The sequence below is a fragment of the Rattus norvegicus genome, chromosome 5, assembly GCF_036323735.1.
Source record: "Rattus norvegicus strain BN/NHsdMcwi chromosome 5, GRCr8, whole genome shotgun sequence".
In the NCBI taxonomy this organism is placed as follows: domain Eukaryota; kingdom Metazoa; phylum Chordata; class Mammalia; order Rodentia; family Muridae; genus Rattus; species Rattus norvegicus.
This window is the reverse complement of record NC_086023.1, coordinates 77225483-77246149: the sequence shown is the minus strand read 5'-3', so window position 1 is coordinate 77246149 and position 20667 is coordinate 77225483. Positions and strand designations below refer to the sequence as shown.

The 20667-nt window shown below is 45.3% G+C and overlaps 1 protein-coding gene across 9 annotated transcripts in view; it reads right to left on the bottom strand.

Moving 5' to 3' along the window:
• Pakap (paralemmin A kinase anchor protein) overlaps positions 1 to 20667 on the bottom strand; it is a 466751-nt gene that overhangs the window by 197507 nt on the left and 248577 nt on the right. For 5 of the 9 annotated variants that reach the window (XM_063287311.1, XM_063287312.1, XM_063287313.1 and 2 more), the window contains one exon: positions 20369 to 20390. In XM_063287311.1, the coding sequence (XP_063143381.1) occupies positions 20369 to 20390 (22 nt within the window). Of the gene's footprint in view, positions 1 to 363; positions 2273 to 20368; positions 20391 to 20667 lie in introns of those variants that run through there. The other 4 variants (XM_063287310.1, XM_063287308.1, XM_063287309.1 and 1 more) reach the window with 2 other exon arrangements.

The following is a 20667-nucleotide window of genomic DNA, read 5'->3' as shown; positions in this document are numbered from 1 at the left end:
CATGGTTCTGTTACTGATTTGTATGAAGCTATGGTGACGGGGTAAATGAAGTTATCTCATTAAAATCAGTTAACACAGCCCCACTTCCCCTTGCTCCTGTATTAGACTCTTTTTCTAAATCTCTTCCTTTTGCTTTCGCTAAACACATGGCTATCCAGTTTGGGGCAGAGCTAACTATGGATCTCAAGGGTCGTTTATCAAGTTTGAAGTTTAAAAAAATTCCTCAATATTCTATCATTCCCAGACATGAAGAAACGGTGCTTTAAGAAGTCCAGGAATGTGTCACTTAGACTATGTGGTAGAATTCAAGTTCATCTTCTTTCAACATTTTTCCAATTTTCATTGAAAAAACTTTTTTGTTGGTTTTTTTTTTTTTGAGTGAAGATACTTATATATTGACGTTACCTGAAACATTCTCTAACCCATGGGAACATTAAATTTTAAAAAAGCACAGATGTAAGACTGGGCGCAGGAAATGGACAGTTAATGCATACAGCACCATCCTTGATACAGTGGGGGATATTATGACAGCCCCACTATGTCAGAAAGACTGTTTTAAGGAATATGGTCACTGTAGAGAGACCTCTCAAAACGATCCCCTCTTTGAAAATAGATGAGTTCTATCAGAAAATATACATGAAAAGGAAAACAATATGAAACTTTACATTTTGGGGGAGCATGGAAACAAGGCTTGTGGACTGGCGAGCACAGCGGGCGCAGAGAACAATGGTGGCCTGAGGTCCTTAGAAAATCCCGTACAAAGGGTTCATTGCGTAAGCCATAGAGAGCTGCTGACCGCCAGGTGGGGAGTCAGTCCCTACACTTCCGCTGGGACAGGCGCTGGGTTCTTTGCTCTCAGGTCAACTTCATTGTGGTTTTAACAGAAGGAAAGCACAATACTGGAATCTGGAAGCTTACGTAAGGCAGCAAAGGAAAAGCGTCATCCTAGAACAGCCCAGATTAAGGTAGGTCCACTTTTGGCTACGCTAGCAACCGGCTACAGCCCACAGCATTTCTGCCACACAAGATATAAAAACAAAGATCTACACAGCAGAGGAGGCAGGTGAGAAGCCAGGGGCACGGCAGTGTGTGTGTGTGTGTGTGTGTGTGTGTGTGTGTGTGTGTGTGTGTGTGTCTAGGTCTAGGTTAGAGGAACACACGCCGAAATGAAAACCCCCGGTGCCAACGGTTGGAGTCCAGTCAAGTCAATTAAGGCTACAAGATAACCAGCTGCTATGAAGAGTCCACTCCAATTGAGTAGTAGCGCACGGATTCAACTCTCGAAGACACAAAGAAAGGTTTAGAGGGAAAAAATGTAAGTTCTTGGGGGGAGAAAATGAAGCACACACATGCACGTTGTTTCCCAAGTGAGGAGGAGGAAAGATGTGAGGGAGAGATCAAAGCAAATCCAACTGCGAGGCAAGGCAGGTGATTGCTTCCAGTTCACAGTATCGCAGTTAGTGGTACAGTGAGGTCTATTTAAGAGGCGGAGAGTAGAGAGGCTGCCCGGAAGAAAGGGGAGGAGAAAGAAGTGGTCACATGACAACACAGCATTGACAGCGCTTTTTCTTTTGGGTACCTGGGGCCGGGTCTGTGGCCAGGCTCTCTTCCTTGTCTTCTGGGGATGAGGGTTCTGTGGTGTCCGACATGGGCCTGCCGGACACCAGTTCAGCTGCATTCCCATCGATCGTGGACACATCCGTCACTGTCTTCTCCCTCAGCGACTTTTCATCGTCTTCGTCAATCAGCACTAATTCGGCCTTGATGGTTTCGTCATAGCCTAGCACCTTCTTAGTCTCCTCTTCATCCTCGATGTTTTGGTAGCCCATAAAAATCATGGTGACCGGTTGATCCAGGTTGACCTCTGGACCCTCTGTGCTGGGGGGTTGGGCTTGGTGCCCGGGGTTTCCCGAAGACTGATCTTTCCTGGATTTTTGCACCATTTCTAACTTGGCCTCTTTGCAGAGCATGTGTTCCTTGGGATGGCCTAGGCTCCCATCTGCAACAACAGTTCTTTCTGACATGTGTCCTCTGAAGCTCGATTGTCCAGCCTTCTGAATTAGCTCTTCCACATCCTTTGCGCTTAGTTTGTGGACTCCGTTCTCTACCACGGTGCCTCCTGAGTGCACCTCATACACTACTTTGGTACCATCATCATAGACTTTGACTCCTCTCTGATGGACCCCCTCTGGGCCAATGGTGGATGCAGAGAGAATCTTGGTCTCTCCTGTTTGTTTGTCTTTCTCCACATTAATTTCCATGGCGTATATAGCTTGAATGAAAACAAGAGAAAGGAAGTGCATGTTACAACAAAAAAAGCCAGTGAATGGTTAATTGCCAAACAGACACAAAAAAAAGTGGTTTGTGCCCTTTCTATTGTAACCACTAAGCATCCTGAGTGTTAGCATGAGGTGTGTGGTGCGGACAGAGGCGGTTGTGTGTGTGTTTTAACACAGCAGCTTAATGCAGTGGGAAGACAAGTGCACACGGTCATCATATGTCAATGACTTCAGGCCTTTTAGGAGACCGGCTAAAAGAAGAGACTTATATAACAGGACAGATGGACGGAAAGACCAGCAGCGTGCAAATGACCTTGACCGAGATCTACTTAGGGCTATAGACAATTTCTGTACCTAAGGTCCAGAACCTTACAGCTGTTTACCCCACGCTCATCAAACATCCATCAAGTTTTTCTGGTACATTTCCTCTGAGTGTTAATGGAGAAGATGGTGAATGTTCTGCACGTGGGATACAAGTGTCCTCCACTATCCTACAACTGGCTATGGTGCAAAGACTATGAAAGCGTTGGTACTCTGTGCTCTGAGAGTACCCTAGTCAATTATTGAAGGTTCTTTTAAAAAGCCAGTGAAAGAACAGGTTGTCTCACCACCTGTGGCATAAGAACTGGGGCCGATGCTCCCAAAAGCCTTTTCTCTCTCTTATCCACTCAGTGTTAAGGCTCGTGGCTCTGTCTCTTTATATTTTCCCTTCTGTTGTCTTTTTTTTCTTCTGTTCTACGCCACATCGTGCCTGTCGATCACCACCATGAGACTCTCCTTTCCTTTTCCCTAGGCTGAGGAAGTGCACCCAAGGGACCAGACTCTCCAACCATCTCATGTCCCGATGCCAATCTACTGTTCCTAAGCACCAGCTCTCTTCTGTCTATAGCCTCTTGGGATATCCAATAGCTGAGTCTAGTGGGTCTCAACCTGGGGGTGATTTAATGACCCTTTCACAGAGGTCACCTAAGACCATCAGAAGACACAGATATTTACATTATGATTCATAACGGTAGCAGAATTTCAGTTATGAAGTAGAAACAAAATAATTTTGCAATTTTGGGGTTACCATAACACGAGGGACTGTGTTAAAGGGTCTCGGTGTTAGGAAGGTTGAGGACCACTGGGCCTAGATAGTAATCGGACACACTGGGCTCAGCACCTTCAAACCATTTCCTCTCCTTCTCAGTTTCCCCTACTGATGTGAGGTGACATCAGTACCACAGCTTAGTCATTTTTAGTCTTATAAGCCAAAAACCTGAATCGTGTCTGATCCTCCCTCCCATTCTAATCTCTCACATCCAGTCACTGAGAGGATCTGCTTCAGGGATTCCCATTTTCTTCACCTCTTCCACCAGGCCTCAGTCCAGACTCCTCAATTTTTCTACTTAAGTCCTGAGGACTATACATATGGAGGGAGAGAGACAAAAACAGATCGGGACCTGCTTTTACATGGTCAGGAAGAAGAATGGCTTTCTTTCTATATATTTAAAGGTTGTATAAAATGAAGGAAGTCATTTGGGAGATGGAAACAGGAGGATGAGGACTTCAAGGTTGATCTCCACCGTATAGTGAGTTTAGGGCCAGCACGGACTACCTGAGACCCCCATCTCAAAAAGAAAAAAGAAAGAAGATAGGAGACAGAAGGAAGAAGAAATATAAGAGGAGAAGAAGGAAGAGAAGGAAGGAAATTGAGAGAGATAGAAGGGAAGGAGGGAAAGAGAGATAAAGGGGGGGTAGAAAGGGAGGCGGAGAGAGGAGGGGAGAGGGAAGGAGGGAGATAAAGAGACAGTTTGCTAACAGAGTCCATATATGGTTCGGAGTCTAAAATTTTTACCATCAGGCCATTTATTGGAGACGTTTGCTAAGCCTGTAGCCAGGGCTCCTCCTGCCTGAGTTTCCCTTCTCAGAAATCTGCTCCCTGGTAAACCAGGGAGCTTCTATGCTTCCAGACACAGTGGCCACAACAAACCTCTATGTTCAGGATGCCTTCCTCCTGGGCCTGTGGTCCTTCTGCCTGACCTGCTGTTCACCATTCTCCTCCAGTAATCTAGAATCTCAGGCCACATACATGTTCACCAATGCCTGAACCCCTCTGCTTTCTTTTTCCCTGAAATTCTATCTCTCCTCCCTCTTACAGACAAGCAAATCTCTCCAAGCCGTATCTAAGCAAGCAGTCTCTGGTTTTAAGACCTTTGCCTGCACCATCCTTTGCACTTTCTACACATTCAAATGCGGCACAACCATCAATGTCGAGGCCATTGCCCCCCTCTCCCAGGTGCTTTCTCTGAATCTCCCGCCTCTATGTCACCCCTCTCCTCTAAGGACTAACTGAACACTTTTGAAACTTCTCCAACGATGCTTAACAATCTCTACCCCGCAGTGTGTTTGGATGGTCCAGGTGGTTTTGAACTCCAAATCTTCCCAAATGCTGAGACTATAGCAAGCACCATACACTAGTATTTGTAGTCATGATTTATCAGATTCATAGGATTTTTTAAAAAAAATCTTGCCTACCATCTTTGTTGCCATTGTTAGCGCCTACCCCAGAACCTTTTCTATAAGGTACCTGATATACACATTTGTCAAACAGATGTGACTAAATGATTTTCACCAGTCACAAATACTTTGTATAATAGGACAGCAAAGAAAGTTTCTCACAACAATTAATGCTTGTAACAGTTTAAGGAGGCAGCAATAACATTGCTGCAGTTGCTTGCGTGCTAAGATACAATATGTTCCAGGTTGACAACTGAGCTAAAACCACCCAGAAGAAAACTCTAGTTTTTACAATATCCATGTTGAACGTTTTAGTTGCTTGGCATAAAGATAATGAGTTTTCAAGTGACATCATGGGAGACCAACCAATATTCGTCACGGAGGTACATGGATTCACATACAAAGACTGTGACATTAAAAAATATTTATCTCAGTGACATTCTGTATAACATGTGATCAGAAAAGCAAAATGGGTATTTACAACTTTACACGGACCCTAAAACTTGTTTTTATAAATACTACAGCTTAATTAAGAATTCAGATTTGAATTTAAATATTAAATCTTACTATTAGCATAATGATTAATGGTTATAGGTAGAATATTGAATTATCTCCCAAACTTCAAGTGACATATAAACAAAATGATCTATTAACCTGCCAATGGTACAAAGCATAGAATAAAATATTTCTATGCTGGTGTGACAGAATACAAATAAATAACATGGGGGTGTTCAGAGATGTCTCTCTCTCCCAGAGCAACCGCATAGTGGTCCATTATCACTCCTTCCCCAGCACTCTGCACACAACTTCTTTTCAGCTTTGTCTGCTCCTGGAACTAGAGGGTGGCAGGGAAAAAAGAAAGTAGTTCTTTTCTGGAAAGGTGACATAGGAAAAGGAGGGACAAGTTCACTGGGGAAGAAGGGGAATCTGGGTGTCATCCAGACAGAGAGGTGGTGAATGTAGCTGGGGCAGCAGGGAGAAAAGGAAGCAGATCATGGAATTTGAGAAGTATCACTGTGTAACTTACGCAACAGGGAGGAAACCAAACCTCAAACTCCATTTAAAAACTCCATGTGATGCTCAAGCTGGCCTCAAATTTGCTTTTCAAGCCTCCCCCTCCAGAATACTGGGATTGCATGCATGGACCACCACACTGGCCTCTGAATATCTCTTAATTTTTGTGTGTTATTTAAAATGTTATTAAGTATGACATGACACTAGGACAGAACCACATGTGAACACTATGTCATTAGGGATGTATATGTATGTTTATAACTACATATTGTATATGATCAGTTCAATGTTTCTAGAATTGAGCACAGAATATTTTAAGTATGTTATAACTTAGATATGTTATGTCATAAAGTACAATATCCATATGCACTTTTTTCTTCTAGGTAAAAAGGCTTTAAAAGGAAGGAAAGATTTCAATTAATCAATTATTAATTAATTTATTTCTTTTAAAAATAAAAGTAAGTAAAAAGTAAGGCTTTAAAAGGAAGCACAAGTGAGGGGTTACGGGAGAGGGGGGAAAGAGGATAACATTTGAAATGTAACTACATAAAATATCCAAGAAAAATAAAGTTTAAAAAGGAAGTACAAAGTTTAATTAATGATTGAGCGTTTTTAATTAATCAATAATTAATTAATTAAAGTTATTTAGTTAATAGTGGTTCAGTGGGGGATGTGGTCCTAATTTCTGTCTGCATTTGCTCTTCTTTGGTAAAGGGTACCTAGGAGAACATCTCTGTACCATTGAGCATCTCTGACTTAATCAAGGGCAATGATTTAGTCCTACCTGAGGGTAACAAGGAAATGTTCGCTAAACTTCCAGAAAGCTACACAGGAGGTTAAGAATGTTTACCTCAGTGTTTTCAATGACTGAGACCCATAGTTTTGCTTTGGTTCCTAAGCAGTAACACACCAAACTGAATGAAGGTGGAGATGAACCGGTTGGATATATCACTTCCGTTTTCTTCTCCCCCTTTTGTGGGCAGCAATGTTAGGGTTGATCCTAAGGCCTTATACATGCTCACGCCCTGTCGCTGGGCTACAGATCCAGCCCGAACAATTTTTTCTGAGACAGGGTCTTGCTATGTAGATCACTTTGCTTCAAACTTGTCCATCCTTCCTCCTCAGCTTCATGGGATTACAGGTGTGTGCCACCACTCTCGGCAACTTTGGGGAACTTTATTTGTTTATTTGGTTGGTTTGTTTGCTAAAGAAGCAGCTGTCCTAGAGCACACAGGATTGAACTGCCTCCTTCTGCATTCCAGACAAATGTTCTACTACCCGGCAACATCTGCACTTCTCTTTCTGTTTTTGAGACACAGCCTCATACAGTCTAGGCTGGCCTCAAACTCACTATGTAGTCCAGAATGACCTTGAACTCCCAAACCTCCTGCCTGTACCTCCTGAATGCTGGGGTGATAGGTGGATCCTACCACACTTGGCCCCTTGACATCTTTTTAATTTTTATTTTGAGACATGGTCTCATTCAGTTGCCCGGGCTAGCCTTGAACTCTCTTTTTGCCTCAGCCTCCCCAGCTTTGGGGTTACAGGCTCATGCCACCAAGCCCAACAGCATTTTGTTTCTAACATATACAAATTTAAAGCATCATGTGCCAAGAAATTTATATTCGACACCCCTCCCTGCTAGCATGCCTTGTCTGTAGCAACAAGAAGGGCTTCCAGTTGGCACGACATTCCTTAAGCCTCCCGACATGAGAGGTCTCAGCAGTCTATGCAGAGGTGAGACTCAAATGGGGTGAAGTGAGGAAAGTGTTTTCTTGGCCATGAGCCCCTCAAGGACTGGCTGAGAGCCCCGTGGACATGAGGGGAAAGATCTGAAGAAAAACCTTTCCATGACTTCCAGGAAAAGGTGGGTGGGAACAGGAGATCCAAGACAGTTTAATGAAAGTTTCACTGAAAGGCTGCTTGGAGTCGGGAAGTACACTTTTAGTGAACAATATATTCAATTGTTGATTTCCAAACTTTGTGCATGGACATCAGCAGGAGTGGAACACATAAAACAGTTTTATGTCTTCCACTAATTCAACAAGACAGCTGGGTAGCGTGTCTGAATACGAGCCAATGTGACTTCATTCTTCAGAGGAATACGAACGAGTGGCTGTTTTGGCTGCTTTGATTTGGAGCCTTCCCTCTTGTCCCCTCTTGTCCCCTATACCCAAATGACAGACACGTTTGTGATGACCTAGGGCTTTGGAGAACCCAGAGAGATGGGTCTGAGCAGCAGAAAATGCTTAGTTCTGTTCAGACACATTCCGGGCTTCCCTTTACCTCTGGCAAACAGAAAGCAGCTGTGACGGTGTAAGCTGCCTATAGCAGAGACAGCAAGGGCACCTGGTGCGGGTAAGAGGAAGACCAAGAGCAGGACCCAGCCTCAGAACCAGCACACATACACGACTGTGACCCGAGGGGATGGAAAATTCCATCATGGTGCAATCCCTTGACTCAGGCTTGAACTCCCAGCTCACGTCTTTTGCCTCACAGAGGTCACAGAAGAGGGGAGAATGGCACAGGGCCATGTGCACATAGCAGAATCACATGCCTCACTGTCATTTGTCGGTTTGATGGGAGGCGTCTGAAGAGGCAGAGAGACAGTGGATCTGAACATGTGTCCTGGTCATAACCATATTTGGGCCTCATCACTCCTCATTTACACAGTGTTGGTGCAGCCAGGGTGGCTCACGAGCCATTGTCATGCACAAGAGAGCGATCTTAGGCACAGATAGTCACTCGTAAGGGAGGATATTGAGGTCCTGCCTGAAGGCAGGCATTGTAGCCTCTCATGGGCAAGTTAAACACACACTTGGCTTACTGAACAAATGCACCTACATATGGTCTTGAGCATGTGGTTATGAATATACACACGTATTCATACCTTCTCTTGAGGTTGGTCCTGTAAGATTGACCATTACACTATCAACAATAAAAACCAGGGAATTAATTTAGAGCAGATTTCCCCTCTCATCTCAAAGGTCAATCTCTTACTTCAAAAACCAGGGATGAAAAATGATTTTTGACTCAATTGTTTTCCCAAGAGTTCTTAGTATTCTACAACCTAGCAGGATCTCATAAGTTAATAGTTACACATAAGTAGTTACTAGAGAACATATAAAGTAAATAACAGTTTACAATGATTTTTTTTCCCTAGGTTCCCAATGTGAAAAAATGAGCAATGTTTATACGAGGATGAAAATATTGATATTCTTGATTTATTACATATTTCATACCTGTCCTGAATTGTCACTATGTATCTTATAAATTCAATTATTCTGTATCAATTAAAATAACCTAAACATCCATGAATGAATAAATGAATTGATGAATTAATGAAGTTAATAAATGAGTGCTATTGGTGGCTAACCAAGATAATGCTAATTTCTTATCTCTGGCTTCACTCTTTTTTGGTTAAGAAAGCAAGCCAGGCTGAACAGTTAAAAGGAGCACATGATAGAGAAGACACAGAGCCGCAGTGAGTCAAGTCAGGAAGTCAGGAAACTTATCCTGATCTCTGAGCTATGGCTGCTCTCTGGGCTTTGAAGACAGAGCCTCAGTTCCCTTCCCTAATCATGTTACTTCAAGAATCCTGAGAGTCATAGAAGATGCTGGAGGTTGGCACTCAACGTTCTGACTGTTAAAAAGGAGAGACACTAGATCCCACAGGAGTGTGATACTTGGGATAAATTAACTCTAGACACAGTTGTCAAAGAGCAGGGGCCACCAAGTGCTGTATAGAGCAATCACACTGAAACTATCCAGTGGGATCTCATTTTTGTTTTAGTTTAAGTCCCTAGAAGGACTAGCTAATGTTGGATATAAGGTACATCGAGATTGCAATGATGTTGTATCTATGTGGACAAGCTAGACACATGAGCTCTGGGTGTTGAGACAGTCCCATAGGTATTGAGTTAAGGTTGCCAAGAACCAAGAGATCTCTAATGGTGTACGTAACCTCACTACCCCGACTTTGGTGCAACCTGTAACATTTTTATTGGTAGAACAATGAAAACTAATGCCTGCTTTTTCAAAGCTGAGGTGGAAATGAATTGAGGAAGACAATTGAGATTGTGAGGTACTTTCATCCTGACGTATAAAGACCCTAACAACAGAGAGCAGTTTTCCGCTTTCAAATGGTTAAACCCTTGATTCGAATCTGATACAGAAACACAATATGTAAACACAAGTGACTCTTAGATAAATGGGAAAGAACACTAGAGTCTTAGTTATCAGATCATGACTACATTCCCTTCCCTCCTTCCTGCTGTGACTCTGGGAAACCCCCAACAAGCAGGGTCATTGACTTGTCAAGAAGAAATGTTAATGGTCACGTCAGATTGACAAAGGCATAAGAATACATAGCTTCTCATTTTTCTCTTTTGAGAGTAATAAATATATATGTTGAGTGGGGGATGGGGAGATGGCTCAGTGGGTAACTTAGTAGCTTCGAAGGCATGGAGAACTGAGTTTGGATCCCCAGCATTAGCATAAGAAATGGGGTGTGGAAGTGTGCACCTCTAATCTGTGTGCTGGGGAGGCTGAGGAAGAAGGATCTTTGGTAGTTTTTGGTCAGCCCGTCCAGTCAGAACAATTACTACAGGTCTGGGAGAAACCTGTGTCAAAAATTAAGACAGAAAGTGACTGAAGAAGACACATGACTTCAATCTCTGGCCTCTGTACACCTCAGCACACACACATGCGCCCACTGAAACAAAGGCCTTCAGAAGGCTCGTCTATGTGAAATGCATGGAACCAACGGACAGGAACACACTACATGTTTAGTTGAGCATGCAGACACATTGCCTGCCATGGAATTGACCGAGATGCTGAGTTGGGTCACCCAGACCAGCGCTGAGGCCTCACTTTGGATAGGGAGGCCGAATGGCAAAGGTGACAGACGCCACGGCTGCGGTGTCATGTTTGAGAGAGAATCTTGGTCTACCCCAGAGTATCCTGGAGGGCTCTGAGCATTGTACTTTTAAAAGGCTGGAGACAGAGTGAGGTGTGTCCCAGGGAAGAGAGGAGAGGGTGTTGGGAGTTTTGTCAAAACAACCAAGAGACTGTGCGGTGTCAGTTATGACATCAGTGGCTCCAGGGACAGAGTAAGGACCACGAGGCAGAAGATGAGGTAGGAAAATGAGAGTCCTGTCAGGGGAAGTGTTCTAATAGAACCAGTAGAAGAGGGAATGGACCACTTGGGCGGAGGTTACACTCTGCTCAGCAGGGGACATGACTGGGACTTGAGAGCGCTGGGAGCTCTATCTCGGTAGGGGCTGGAATAGGGCCTCAGAATTCCAAACAAATTTTATTTAGACAGAATCCCAAACCGTCCGAATTCTAAACCATCGTACTGTGGGTAATAATACTCAACAGAGACCTTCAAATGATTTGAGGTGGTAGGAATTTCTGAGAGGACAGTTCTAAAGCAAGACAGGCTGCACCTGGAAGAATTCTAGTGACACACGCTGCAGGGAAATACGCCACACACACTGCAGTCACCGTAAACCTGACAACGAATGTGAACACCCCATTCCAGAGACAGCCTGGCCAAACAGCTGACCACGTGACACTCGACAGCCGACAGCTGAGCTTAGATGCAAACGTGTTCTTAGCTAATAAGTGTGCATGCAAATTTATTTTCTAAAAGGCTCTGATCACAACACACTTCTAAAGACACACTTTCTATCTGGGTCATCACGTATTCATGCTCTCCTCGAACTGGAAGAGTGCTAGGTTGTAAGAGGTGGTATATTCTTACCTGAGGCTTCAATTGCACAGTGGCATTACCATTGAATTTTCACTCTACATTGCTGGGCTATCAATGCTGTCCCAATCCATTCCCCCTCCTCCCTCCCTCCTCTCTTCTCTCCCTCCCTCCCTCTCTCCCTCTCTCTCCCTCTCTTCTTCTTCCTCTCCTTCTTACCCTATCTCTCAATTTCTATTTGAGACAGGGTCTCGCTACATAGTTCTGACTGTCCAGGAACTCACTATGTAAACCAGGCTGCCCTCAAACCCACCAGGATCCTTCTGCCTCTAGAATGCTGGGATTAAAGGTATTGGCACTATACTCAGCCTCCATTTGTAGTTTTTGACATGAATTCATACATCTATAGGCTGACTGGGCCCTACCGGGATCATACTTCATGACCTTTGAGGAAAAGAACTGAAAGGCTTCTGGACACAAATTACCAGGATCCACCAGCACCAAGTTTGTCAGTAACATGCGGGAAGACATGTGACTTTTCAATACGTTACCCCAGTTGACCTTAGACATATACCCTGGGGCACTCAGAAGAGTCCCCAGCATGGCTGTTAGTGAGTCTTGCATAGAATAAATGCAAGCTTCAGGCTCCAGCTCACCCCTCCACTAGATCTCCAGAGGTGCGGAACCCATTCTGGGGGTGGCCAGATGTCACTTACAACCCCACCCGGCTTTAGAACCCTTGTAAAAGCAAAATGTAAGGAAGTGTTGACAGTTGTCTATCAGACACTGAGATTTAGTTAGTACATATGCCACCTGTGTCAACGGTTGGCTTTTTATGTCTCCCTATATTCAAATAAGGAGGGATGTTTTACATCAAAAAAATATGCAGGCTGACCTATATAAGGATTACTCTGCCTTAAAAGCCCACGATTGGGGTTGGGGATTTAGCTCAGTGGAAGAACGCTTGCCTAGCAAGCACAAGGCCCTGGGTTCAGTCCCCAGCTCTGAAAAAAAAGAAAAAAAAAGCCCACGATTGTTTTGTTTTAACTGTGCCATTATGGGACTTGTTTACACATGGATTTATCTACCATGCATAAATCAAAACCCAATGTTCAGATTTGAATCCACTGCACTAATTACAACTCAGACCAAGTCATTCTTTCACGCACCCCCGACGCAGCCCAGGGAGAAGAGCAAATGGGTCAGTGGGGAGAGTCATTGCTTGTGTTGTGTTTCTCTGAGGACACTTCTCTGAGCATGTCTCCTCGAATTCTACACTCACAAATACAGAGTCTGTACAATGTACCGCTGCCCGAATCATTAGCAAGAGACGCACATTCTTTAAATTTTTGCTTTCAACCCCAAATATCCCCCAATAACTAAGAACTCCAGAAAAGTGAGACTTGGGGGTACGTATTCATACTGTGGGAAGAGCTCGATACCCAATAGATCCTTGTAGTGATTCATAATCTTCCCACCCAGCCCTTTCAGGAGGTTTGACATCAGTGAGGAAAATAAAAAACCCCAGAGACACAATGCAGGTTCACCTTAAGAGCAGAGATAGATACCATGACCACACATACTGAAAAAAAGATGTCTCCTTCCCACCAAAGCTGGAAGGACAACACACTATGATTTCCTTACAACTTCCCCGTGGTAGCCCTCAGTTTCCTGTGGGGCTGATCCTGCCCTGTGTGGCCACTGTCTGAAACTGGGCTAAGGACGAGCCTCCCCGTGTGAGGACACGGGGACACCCATCTCACAAACAAAGCTCAGAGAAGCACAAACCCCTGGACAGCCCTGTTGTCAAAGCAAAAATGGTCCGTGAACTTACCAGCCGCTCTGCCGGCCCCTTCCCCCCCGGGTGATGGATCCGTTGTGGGTGAACGGATTGGCAGTTCAGGGAGCTGAGAGGAAACCTAACTTTACTGCATCTGGTAGCAGAAAACAGGGAATACAGCGGACACAGTGTTGGGAGGCCCAATGGGTTCACTGCCCAGCCAGCAGCTTTTCCTGCCCTACATAAATGGCCCGCAGGCGGCCAAGGACAAGAGGATCAGCGTCCACGATGCCGGATGTCTGCCTGCTGACTGGAAACAGCAGAGCAGCTGAGGCAGGAGGGATTCTGGCCAGAGGGCTCAAGCCTCAGGACTGTGTATGGGAATAGTTACCAGAAAGATGAAGAGTGTAGGCCATTAGCCCTGATGGTGTACAGAAGCCAAGGAGGGCCATTTAGAGTCATTATGAACTAGGTACGAGCGACCGACCATGGGACACCACACTGAAATGCACACGGAACAGAGTGTACCCCTTCTCTTCTTACCACACTAAGGTACTCTTTGTTCTCCCTGCAATGCTGTCCCTGAATCCAGGGCCTTGTGTACGCTGGACAAGTCTGATACACTGACGCTCTCCGGGAGAGAAAAGTGACAGTGGTTACTACTGAGTCCCCTGCCCCTCTGGGCTGCTCTCTATCTGAAACCACCAAAAGGAGTCTCCATCTTCTTTTTTTTTTTTTTTTTTTTCCGGAGCTGGGGACCAAACCCAGGGCCTTGCATTTGCTAGGCAAGCACTCTACCTCTGACCTAAATCCCCAACCCCGAGTCTCCATCTTCTAAAGACCAACTATGCCCCTACTGCCAAAAATAACTATTTTTTAAAAATTGAAATCATGTTTGAACACTATATTTTAATCCAAAACACTCCTTATGACAAAGATTTTGTTTTTTACTTGTTTTATGGAAGTGAGGTTTTTTTTTTTGTTTTTTTGTTTTTTTTTTATCAGTTGCTGTGCTACTGTGCAGTAACAGAGTCTCACTCCTTTGCAGCCCCTACATGATAAACAGAAAGAGCTAGTTTTCAAAGCGGGTCTCCGGCTAGCATGCTACTCTAGTTTTCTTCTGGCACAAAATATTGGAATAGATGATTTGTGAAAATGATAAACGCTATGTCACATGTATAGCTATCGACATTCTTGGTTTAGATCATTTCTTTAATTCACTGCCTGACGATCCCCAAACAATTAACTGTCAATGCCGGCAAGGGTTTACTCTGACTTTTCCCCTAACTTTTCCAAATGTTAGCCCTAGCATTTGTTTTCTCTCTACCCCCTTTTGCCCTTCCTGGCCATCATCATCACTTCTCTGAAGCACAAAAACTGACCATCTACTACTGTGTGCCCCTAGGCTCAGCCCTGTGCGATCGGCTCTGCGCACAGCATCCGGTGCACCCTACGCTTCATCCTACGCATTCTACGTGTCCTACGTACCCTTCGCAACCTACGCATCCTTCTCATCCTTCGCATCCTACGCATCCTTCGCATCCTACGCATCCTACTCATTCTGCGCACTCTACGCATCCTACTCATTCTGTGCAACCTACGCATCCTACTCCTTCTGCGCATCCTACGCATATCATCCTACGCATTCTACTCAACCTTCGCATCCTGCACATCCTTCCCAACCTACTTGTCCTGTGTACCCTTCACACCCTGTGCATCCTAAGCACTTCCCCTCCTCCAGATCATGCCCAGGATAAAGCTGTGTCTTCTAGGTTAAGAATATCTGCATTTGCATTACAGCACTATACTTCTGAATTTTAAAGCCATCTCTCCAGCTCCCTCCCTATTTACGGTTATCCCTATTATGTTGCTTTAGTTCCGGGAGATCCTTTTCTCACCCCCTACACACTTTTTAGCCTTCACACTGGGAAGACCTGTAAACAGACACTGGACTAGGATTAGTTTCACTCTATGGTAACCAGGCTGTGTGCCGACTCACACAGGAGTCAGAGCAGTGCAGGATGTGCTCATGTTGGGCAGTCATGTTCTTAGGGCAAAGATGGAATTTTTCTAAGACAATGGATTTTTCCATATCAACTACATGGGATAAAAACAAACAAACAAACAAACAAAAAAAACAGGTCATCATATAGATAAGGACTCTCATGCCTGTAACCCCAGCTTTTGGAAGACCAAGCCAGCCAGAGCACTGCCATAAGACCAAGCCAGCCTGGGTGATATGCTGAGTTCCAGGCTAGCCCAGACTACTGAGGAATACCCTGTCTTACAACAAGAAGAGCAATAAAGAAACCCCAGGCAGATACGGTAGTGCATGCCTATAATCTCAGTATTCAGGAGGCAGAGGCAGGAGGATTGCCACAAGTTTGAGGCCAGCCTACTGTATGTAGAATTCCAGCCCAGCCCAGCCAGGGCTACAGTGTAAGACTGTCTCAAACAACCCCTCAAACCAGACAAACGGAGGAACAAGACACAAGGACAAGGTAGGAAGACCTTAGACTGTAAAGGCCATGTTACCTTTCTCTCTCCAGCTTTAGACACCCTGGAGCATGGAACCCAGGCAGGAAAGACAGATTTGAATATCCTTTCACCGAAGGGTGGAAATCTGCCTAGGAGAAGGTTGTGAAGCAGCATGGAGAGGCGTCCCTAAAGATGGGTCTGGATTTGAAATGGGTTGAGTAGCCATATAAATGTTGGCTATTTCTCTCTAACCTCAAACTTCTATTACTCACGAACTCTGCTGGCAGCTATCTCTCTGCTTCCACTGTGGGGGAGGTACAGAAGGATGTGTATCCCAAACAAACACTAGACGGGGCAAGCAACAGCAGCGTGGGATAAGCCCATCTTCAGGGGCTGGGAACGTTTTGATTACAGTGATTCCTGAAAAGACGGAGGAGCAGCCTTCTGGACTACAGTGAATGATGAGAGGAAAGATGCCTAGAGCAGACTTGGAGACCTTTTGAGTTTCACTGAAGACTTCCAGACATCTCTGGAATGGAACCTTTTTGAATTCTAAAGAGAGACAGAGGTTCAAGCCATTAAGACCAAGTAAGACCTCAATGACTGGTCACATGTGTGTCTAGTATATTCTGTGTTCAATATAGGGTTGCTGGGGCGAGCATTTCAGCAGCTGGAAGCAAGAGCCACTTACAGACATGAGACTGTGCCTCTGAAAGAGCCAGTAAGATCAGAGCTTACCCTACTCCAGGGGACGCCTCCTGGTCAGATGCAAATGAATGATGAAATGTCTAATGTGCACTAGATACAAGCCCACTGACCACAACTCTTAGAAGGCTGGGCCTGCATGACTTCTGCTAAGAGACAATGGTATGGCTCATGAGAGGGGGACCAGAGTAGCCTCCTCAATGCACCATTATGTACAAACCTTAGGTCAGGTGTGGTGATGCACACCTTTAAGCCTAGAATTCCAGAGGCAGAAGCATGAAGATCTACGTGAATCTGAGGCCAGTCTGGTCTACATAGCAAGTTCCAGGATGGTCAGGACTGCATAGAGAAATTCTCCCTTAAAAGAAAAAAAGTAAGTGTGGGCTGGAGAGATGGCTCAGTGGTTAAGAGCACTGATTGCTCTTCCAGACGTCCTGAGTTCAAATCCCAGCAACCAGAACCACAGGTGGTTCACAACCATCTGTAATGAGATCTGATGCCCTCTTTGGTGTGTGTGAAGACAGCTGCAGTGTACTCACATAAATAAAACAAATAATCTTAAAGGGGGGGTTGCTAAACCGTATTTGTCACACATCCAGGGAGACTGTGAAAGCTCAGCACACAGTGGCCTCGGTCACTAAGCTGTCCTCTTCCTGTCAAAGCCAGGGGGCCTCTCAGCATTCTCTGTGCTGTCAGAAAGGATAGAGAACATCACCCATGGGACAGACATTCAGTGTCTCCTTGCACAGTTATGAAGAACACACAAGGGCAGCGTCCCTTGAGATTTCGCAATCATAGCATGGAGGTTTGGGTGCAGGCTCAGAACACCACAGACTGGGATAGAACAGCAATCTAAGATCAGTATCTGATAGCAAGACTGGGATAAGCCCGGGACACACACGTTCTTTTGCTTGTTCTGGCCAAGGCTTTATATTAGAACACCGGTAGCAGAAGGTCCATGCTGCGCTGGCTACTTAAGTGTCAACTTGATGTAATCTAGAATCAGCTGGGAAGACGAGGCTTTTCTAGGTCGGGTTGGCCTGCAGGCATATCTGGAGAGAATTGCCTTAATTCTCTCATTTCAGGTTTATTTTATTTTAGGTGTATGAGTATTTTGCCTGAATGAATTATGTATACCACATATATGTCTGATGCTCTCAGAATTCAGAAGACAATATTGGATCTCCTGGCACTGGAGGACACACTGTGGGTGTTAGGAACTGAACCCAGGTCCTTCGCAAGAGCAACAAGCACAAACACTCTTTTCCCCCCTTTCCTTTCCTTACCTTTTCTTTCCTTTTCCTCCTTCCTTCCTTCCTTCCTCCTTCCCTCCCCTCCCCCTCTCTCTTCCTTTCTTTCTTTCTTCCTTTCCCTCCCCCCTCTATGTCCTTCTGGGTTTTTCTGAGACAGGGTTTCTCTGTGTCCTTGAACTCACTATATAAACCAGGTTGGCCTTGAACTCAGCTCAGCCTGACTCATCCTCCTGAGTGCTGGAATTAAAGGCATGCACTACTGCCAGGTGCAACAAGTAGTCTTAAATGCTGAACAATCAGTCCCTCCAGCCTCTTGGGAGATTGTCTTATGTTAATCAATGTGGGAAGAGCTGCCCACCGTGGGTGGTACCATCTCCTAGTTAGGAATGAAGAGAGGCAGCTGAGTTCAAATAAGTAGGTATGTATGCATTTATTTCTCTCTGTTCTTAACTGTGGGTGTTTTAAATTCCTGTTGTTTTGACATCCCTACTATCACAGGCTGCAACCTGTAATTGTGAGTTAACATAAGTCTTCTTGGGGAGGTCTGGGTATTTTATCACAGCAACAGAAATGAAACTAAAGCACATATCATATGCAATTTATACTCAATACTCTGTAATCAGCATTTCCGTATTATTCTAGAATAATTTCTTACTAGGCCTTAATAACAAGAGTTGATTGATTCTAAGAGTGTCTCATCAACTTAGGATCTCTGAAACAAAACTGGGCTTCTCAAGGTCCCCCAAGTGGGACACCTTGGGGGTTTTATCTCAGACCAGAAAACGACGTAGACACCGATCATATTCTCATCAGTGTGTGTGCCCTTCTTCAAACTTCTTTCATGTCAGTAAGTGCGACTGACGGAGAAGTCGTCCGGGCTTCGTAAGAACCACAGAGGTTCACAGAGGAATCACAATGTGGGGTGGACAGGTAAGACCAGAGCAATCCCTCCAGAGGACCCCCGAAAATCATATTCTCCTAAGCCTGAGTTCACCCAGCTTTAGGCTTCCAATTTTCTTGTGAGGATTCCCCCTACCTCTGTGAACACTTGGAGGGTTCAGACAATACAGTGGGAAGGCTTCAGGGGGAAACGAGTGGAGGTGCGAAGGAAAGAGACAGTGGTAACAACTGGTGATGTGGCTCCACGTTGGCTTATTAAGTAGTGGACTACACAGCCATCCATGACAGTCACAGCCCACTCAGGAGCAGGACATACAGATGCCTTCCCTTCCCTAGCTACAAGAGAAAATTCCAAGGAAGGTCCCAGTTAAAGGAAGGAGGGGGGAGGGGCACAGCACAAAAGCACAAGGTTCTGCAGGTGCAAGAATCTGTGGGTCGGCGGCCTGGCCCCAGCCCAGCCTGGCAGTGATCCCACCTCCATGATCCTCTGAACTCTGCTTCTCTCCGTGCAGGGCTCCCTGGTTTCCAGGGCCACCCGCTTCATCTGTTCCCCACGTTCAAAGCACAGAAGAGCTCCAGCTGAGTCACATCCTAGAGAAACCAGGTCTCTCTCCTAGGAATATGGTTGGTTCTTTTCTCCCAGAGTTCCTGCTGGTGTGTTCCTGCTACAGGTTCTGAGAATGGAAGGTTTCCCTTATGTCTCCTCAGGGATCGCCTATAAGGGAGCTCAAACCCAGGTCTTTTACTCTCTTGGGGGGGGGGGGAAGTTGTGATACCTTCTCTGCCGTTTTATTTTGCCTGTCTTTTGCACCAGTCAGAACTGTCCTATATACAAATGTCTGGCCTGCAGTCGGGTCAGAAGAAATGTATTACACGTCATCATATTTTTAAAAACTGCCCCCCCTTTTTCTGAATAACAATGGGAAATGTTCCCACGCCAACTCCTCTGACCTCTGATCCTCTTCAGCTAGAGGCTGACTGTGTGAGAGCCACAGGAGAAGCGGGTAGCGGCTGATGCTCCCATGTGTCCTGGCATTTCAAGCCCATCTAGTGAGGCCCAAGATGACAGTAACAACTTTGGGTTTGTAGTTGAGGTCAGGAGTTGCAGTGAAGCGCAGAAGCATGGTCCCAAGTTCATCCCCATAGCCCAGGGAAGGCAGAGGAGGGAACAGGAGAAGGACCTGTCCCTTCCTGTCTGGCTGGGATTAGGAGGACTAGAGTCCTACTTCCACTTTCCAGGGCTCAGAGTCAGATGTCACTGCAGGGAAGGAAATTATTCCTAGCCCAGTTTCCTTAGAAGGCTAGGGAGATTCTAGATAGTTTTGGGAGGATGGAGGGAAGGAGAGCAAAGAAAGCTCCAGAGGCTTCAGAAGTTTTCCTAAACAGCAAATCACCTCTGATGTGACTTAGTTACTGGGGGCAATGGGCTGGTTCCTGCACATTAGCTCTGACTCCAGCATATTCTTTTGCCAACCCCTTTCAAGAAAAGTCCAGACAACAAGTGTTTAAGGCCATTGGACCAAGAGCTGGCCAATATGCTAATAGAAGCATTCAGTCAAGAAACAGAGGCAGAAAAGAAGGCAATGTGACCTCGTAGGGTGCTGCCAGCTAGGTTGCTGCCCCTTGCCTGGGATGCCCTTAGGAAGTGTCCCCTCACAGTTGTCTCCTGGTGAGTCTGTATGAATGAGAACCATTCAGTGGACCAGGAGGAAAGCATCCGAGTATAGTCAGGGCAGTGTTCACTTACCTCCATCAGCAGTGGAGAAACTCTGTGGAGACAAAAGCAGGGTAGAGCGTCACTGTGTGTGCATGTAACATGTCCCACTCCCAGCCCCCAAAACACGGACCCAGAACTTGGCCAGCAGCAGGCAAGACCCAAGCTTACTTTTCTTCTGGGGGCAGTGAAGGATTTGACACTCTCAGTTTACAGGGGATGTCAATCAATTTACTGTGAGATAGTTTCAGTCATCCACAACTCTTCTGAGTTGGAGATGCACTATTAAAGGATCCCATCTTGAATTTCATTTTATACAGGTTTTTTTTGGG